Below are 6000 nucleotides of genomic sequence, written 5' to 3'. Positions count from 1 at the left end.
GTTTCAGTCTAGTCCTCCCCAATGCCTGGCTCTTTAAAAGTCATCTTAGGTTAAGTCTCAAGCATGGCATCTTCAAAGGCTTTAAATGTCTATAGAGAATCTTTGTGGTTTTGTGACTCTGAGATTCCCAAGTCCTTGGGTAACTTTTCTCCCTAACTCCTCACCACCAAATGACTTTCTTTTCATTAACTCCCCTCTCTTCAAAAATTGATGCTGACCACATAGGTCCATGAACTGTGCTTCTTTTGATTTTTCTGGTTTGTAACTCTCAGTTATTTTGACACTGTTATTATATTATATCATCATGCCTTGCTCATTGTATCTGGCTGTAGATTTTGCTGGAACAAATTTAAAGCATAGCAATCAGCAGAGTTTTTTTTTGGTATTCTAGATTTCTAATTGCATGAGATGACTGAGGATAATTCAAAAGTGTGATGAGAATCACATCAGTCAGACAGGCTCTGAGAACTGTTGTACCTGTATGGACAACTCCTGCATGCGGGGGCTCTCTCCATATAACTGATGTGATGGCGGGAAATGACTTTCTGTTTCTAGCAGGGAATGTTTACTACTGCTAATTTCTCAGAATGGACATTAAAACTCACAAAGATCAGTCTGATAAAAACAAAATATAGCTGTTATATTTGTTTCTACTATATAAAGCATTTCTACAGCATGAATACAAGCATCAGAATGATACATAAAAATAGTGTGTTCTCAGAAATTTATAAAGTGAGCAATATTTTAATAGAAACTTTAGTTCTCAAATATCTCTTTATTTTAAGGTAATTGTTAAATACAATGAAATCCTTGTCTGTTTATCAAATATTTTCATGCTTGAGACTTTAAAAACACATGGTCTTACTAGTAGAATCTGTAAAGAAGTACTTGGGTGTCTTGATTTCTACCTGAATTAGTAAGAACTAGATGCTATATTCACACACATAAATAACAACATAAAGGTCTAATGGGTACATGTTAATAAACTTCATAAAAGAAAGTCAAGAGCCGTACTCTGAATTTAATTTTTAATCAGCCAGATTAAATCTGTAATCTACAAAGTATTATTGTTTTCTATTTGAATTTATTTTTGGTAAAAGGATTTTTTTTTGCATCTATAGATTACAAAGATAGGCACATAAACACTGTCAGATCAATGAATTCTTTGTGGTTATTTCTGTTAAGCCAATCAGGTGAGAAGAATCTGGGATTCATATTAGAAGCTCTTTCACATGGTGTGGTTCCTTGCGGCTCCTCTTAGCTGTCAGCTACACCATGGATGTTGTCCATGTGCACTTTGAGGTAGTCATTTCTTGTAAACTTCTTATGGCAGAAATGGCACTCTGCCATCGGACGGTTAGGATTATGTGTCATCTTGTGTCGAATAAGCATTTTCTTCAGGCTAAAAGCCAAGTCACATACCTAGAAAAGAACCAGAAACACCACATTTGGTGACAAACCACTCTGTCATATACACAATATACATTATGAAAATTCCTTCTATCAAGTATGTGCTAGTGGGTCTAAGGACAAATACTGCTCTCAGAATAAATGGAATTTCACACCCAGACAAAGAAGTTAGTTGTAGTCTCAAGCATCTCTTGCATTTAATTGCACGGCTTGCACCACCCTCAAGCACTCTTTCCTCTATCCAGCTCCGGACTTGAGAAAGAATTGCCTAGGAACATACCTTCCTGAGCATAATAAAGTATATTTATAGTTCACAACAACTCCTTAAGTGCTGTGATTTACAGCCTAGATGACATCTCTCCACAGGACATAAATACACAAGACATATTTTACTGTAATGTTTTCAATTTAGCCCCACTTGAGATGTGACTGGCTATCAAGGCTTTAAGAGTTTAAAGCACTTGTGGTTTGATTGGTTAATGATATTTAAGCATTATAGCCACTTGTGGTGTGACTGGTTAACAATGCTATAAGCATTACAACTCGAATTTATTACCCAGGATTCCATTTCCTTCTTTCTTGTTTATAATGTTGTTTAACTAAGGCATATAAGCAGTTTATTTCACAGCCTGGCAGCCTGGCTTAACATTGCCATCAAACAACCTGGTAATAAAAAGTATACAGTAGCAACATGTAAGTAAGGTACAATAACTTACGTCGTAGAGGGACACTAAGGGACATTTGTTTGAAAATAATATCTACTTCAATAATGAAGAAATAATTTAGAGACAAAAAGAACCATAATAAATACTGATGAGGGAAAAGCTAAAGAAAGCTGGTGCTCTGAATGAGGGTTGTGAAGTGAGTGCGGCAAATGAGAGCTGTGTGCTCTGTCCTTTATGGAGGACAGAGGGTTTACTGTAACAGCAACAAATACAGAAAGGAATCAGGCCTGAATGTGGCTGGGAGCTGGCAGAGACTAAGGAGGAAGCTGTCACAATGGAGGACTGAGGCTCAGCTATTAGAGGGTTGCCGCCCACCCATGCCTGCCAGGTGCTAGTCTCTGCTCAGTGTCCTCAAACAGCCTTAGCTTTCCTTTTGCAGTGTGCATCCTCAGCTTAAGGACTGACCTGGGTAGTTTTTCTGAGGGTATCTCTGTATTATCATATGGAACTTAAATGCTCAGGGCATTAATCCATAAATATATATGAATTTACAAAAAGGAAATGATGATCAATGACAGAAGAGGGGAAAAAAGATATACATACCTATCTACATATTTATATCTATCATATATCTGTCTATATCTATACATACGTATGTGTATGTATAAGGGACTCTTATGAGCAATATAAATACCTCAAAAACTATGAATAATTTCAAAGACCTTAAAGTGTGTTTTTATAGGACGTATCTTCATGTAAAAGAAGTACCAAATTGTTTTATATGTGTTCGCATTTACATGTCCTATTCCTCTGAACCCAGTGCCAAAGTCGACACTGCTCACAGCACTTGTAGTGTCTTCTTGCAGATATTACAGTGAGTCAATTCCTTTCAGTGGTGGAAACCTTGCTATCCTTGGCTAGCCAATGTCACCCTGCACTCCACTCCTTCTCTTTGACCATGTTCCACCCCCTCTCCCCAGGATTCCTTACCCCCTATCACCTCCAACCATGCTGTTTGCTCTTCTAAAATGCTCTTACCGCCATAGCTGACTCCTCATCTTTTAAGCTTAAACAGATAAATAAACAGAGGCACATAAACACAGATAATTCTTTCCTAATTATTCCGTTAGATCTGCTTGGTATTTGTACCTTCCCTTTTCAATCTTTATCATAAGTGGTAATTAGGTATTTATCAGTGTTTATTTATCTAACATTATATGCCTTACATGATCTCTATAATGACTGAGGAGGTATGACCTTGTTCCCTTGTCACTTTTGTGCCAAGCATGGCTTTCATTATTATCCAGATGCTGTCTTAGTGATTCCTGTACATTGCTTGATTCAGTTCCCATTCCTGTACCTCTGAATAGATAGTCTCATTTCCAGGGACATGTGCAGGTTAACCCGATTCCCAAGAATAAAAGCCAGGCTATCTGCACTCGGCCTATACCTCTTCCCCAGGGCAGATCCTGGTTTCAACTGGAGGTTTTCACTTTAAATTGAGATAGGTGAACTGGCTGTTCTTTCTCCTCTTTGTCTGGCTCATACCATTTAAGGAATAAAAGTAGCTTTGATAATAAAAGTACAGTTTCCAGATATTTTGGTGCATTGTTGTGAAGGGAGGCGTTCTAACTACAAGTCCATGTCCTTAGTCTCCATGGGAAAATCACAGAAATGACAACCAGAGAGGAGGTAAAGGAAGCTGAGCAAGAGGCTGAAGTTATTGGTAATGACTAAGAGAACTAAGGATGTCTAGAGAATCCACACAGGAGAGAAGACAGGAACAATCCAACAGGCACTGTTCAATGTGAGCCTGAGCAGAGCATTAGCTGTCCTTGGAGAGCACACTTGAAATGTATTACTGAGATGCAAAAAGATTTGCATTCATTAGCTTAAGTATAGCCATTAAAGAACTCTGAGGATGCTCATAGTAAATCAGCTTCATGCCTAGCCATTTAGAGTCACACTGAAAACAAGGGAGAGTTAAAACTGCACAGCAGGGGCACCTCCTTTTCTTCTCCTCCACCAGGGATTCCCAACCCTGTCCTGGCTTAGTTCCAATTCAAATACCAAGAGTGGGAAAGCTTTGTTTTTCACTCTTACACTAAGAAAAGTGGACTGATTTTGTTTTAGAACAAAATGAAAAAAGATGTTGACATGAAAGTACTTCCATAGTTGGGAGTGGGGATTCTAAATAAACTTCAGTTAATATTTAATGAGTGTAATCACCACTAGACTTAGTAATAAAATGACAAAGCATATACTATCTATTTCTAGAGTCAGACATTCACTCTGTACCAAGAGAGGCACAGATGTGAGCTTACTCAATGCCTGGAAGAGACTGGGACAAGCACTACGAAGAGGACTCACAAGGTGGAGATGTGGAAGGAATCCCATGGCAGTGATGGAGGAGAATTATCTCCTGGGCGAGGACAAGACTGCAGGGAGAGAAGAAATGCAGAGGGCTGAGGATGTGCAGACACTGTTTACTTGAAGTAAGTATGGCTTAGCGGTCAGTATAAAAAAGACTTGAAAAGAAGTTGTGAGTTGGAGATGAACTCTGAGGATCTGACGCATCCTAAAACAGAGTGGTGATATGTCATGGATGGGTGGGAAGTTGTAGAAGCATTCTAACAGAGAATAAGAGAAATGCCATTTAGTCGCCACCCAAAGAAGTTCAAACGCTACTGTCAGGGAGGCCTATTCCATGCTCCTTTCTCAGCTAGATTTAGACATGGCTTACAAACAGTAGTTCACTCATTTAAGTGTTCATTCTTAAAAATACTTACAACATCCTTTTTATATATGAGGTTTAGTTCTATGCTTGCAAACAGACAAACCAATAATGAAAAAACAAAACAAAACCAACCAACAAACAAAAAAACAAAAATGAAAAAAAAAATCTTTCTCCTACTTTCATAGACCCGTTCTACATAAAAAAGAATATAAAGGCAGTCAAGAGGGCACAGTGGATAGGCTGGCAAACCCAACAACCAGAGTTTGATCCCCAGGACACAGGTATTAGAAAGAGAGAACCAAGTCCCTTCAAATGTGCACACTCCAGTAATAAACAAAAAGATGAACAATGCAATGTAATAAAACAAATAACTAAAGAAATATGTACTATTTTGGATAGGTAGAAGGAACATGGAGGAGACGGAGACTATGAGGTGAGGGCTAGCAGAGAAAGTAATTCGAGCAGGACCAGAAGAGAGTGTGGGAGTAGGCCATGAAGATGCTCCAAGGGCTAGGCATGTTGGAGCACAAGATGCCAGCACTTTGTAGCAGAGGCAAGGGAGTGGCTACAAAACACTGGAACAACCTGGGCTACAGAGTATAATTTTGTCTCAAAACAACAAGGAAAGAACTGAACAACAGACAAATAAGAAAACAGAACAAAACAATATGATACCCAAAGAGAAAGGTGTTCAAGCAGAGAAAGCAGCGGCTATGAGGGCACACTGGTGAGCACAGTGAGAGAGATGGGGTTGAGCACACCAGAAAGGCCAGGGTTGGAGGGGCCATGAGCACAGAAAGTGGGGAGGAGGGCAAGGGTGCAGATCCTGGGGATTCTGTGTTAAATGAGATCATGGTCACTGAAGGATTTTCATAGAGAGAGTCGAGTGCAACTCCCAGGCAGATGACTCGGGGTGGCAAGTCCTGGCAGATGGTTAGCAGCGAAGCTGCCAACACAGAGAGAAGCTGCTTCCACATCCCAGAGACTAACAGAGTGGCTGAGCATGATGTACAGTGAGTCTGTAGAGTCACGAGCAAAGCTGAACAGATTTGCTGCCTCATCAGATGATGGCTACGAGAGAAAGATGGAAGTGGCAACAGGGGTATAGAGACACAGATATAAGAGAATTGACAGATGAGGGGTCATACGAAGACAGAGTCCTGCAGTCCAGGAGGTAAATGAATTTTA

General features: G+C 39.5%; 1 protein-coding gene across 3 annotated transcripts in view; it reads right to left on the bottom strand.

Annotated features, from left to right (window-relative positions):
• Positions 1-401: 401 nt before the first annotated feature.
• The window catches only part of Prdm5 (PR/SET domain 5), a 159520-nt gene continuing 153921 nt past the window's right edge, over positions 402-6000 (bottom strand). The window contains exon 11 of one of the 3 annotated variants that reach the window (XM_021165000.1): positions 402-1422. In XM_021165000.1, coding sequence (XP_021020659.1) covers positions 1258-1422 — 165 coding nt within the window. In that variant the 3' untranslated portion in view covers positions 402-1257. The remainder of the gene's footprint in view (positions 1423-6000) is intronic. The other 2 variants (XM_021164998.1, XM_021164996.2) reach the window with 2 other exon arrangements.

This window comes from Mus caroli, chromosome 6, assembly GCF_900094665.2.
Source record: "Mus caroli chromosome 6, CAROLI_EIJ_v1.1, whole genome shotgun sequence".
In the NCBI taxonomy this organism is placed as follows: domain Eukaryota; kingdom Metazoa; phylum Chordata; class Mammalia; order Rodentia; family Muridae; genus Mus; species Mus caroli.
The sequence above is the reverse complement of the archived record's forward strand: the minus strand, read 5'-3'. Positions and strand labels throughout refer to the sequence as shown.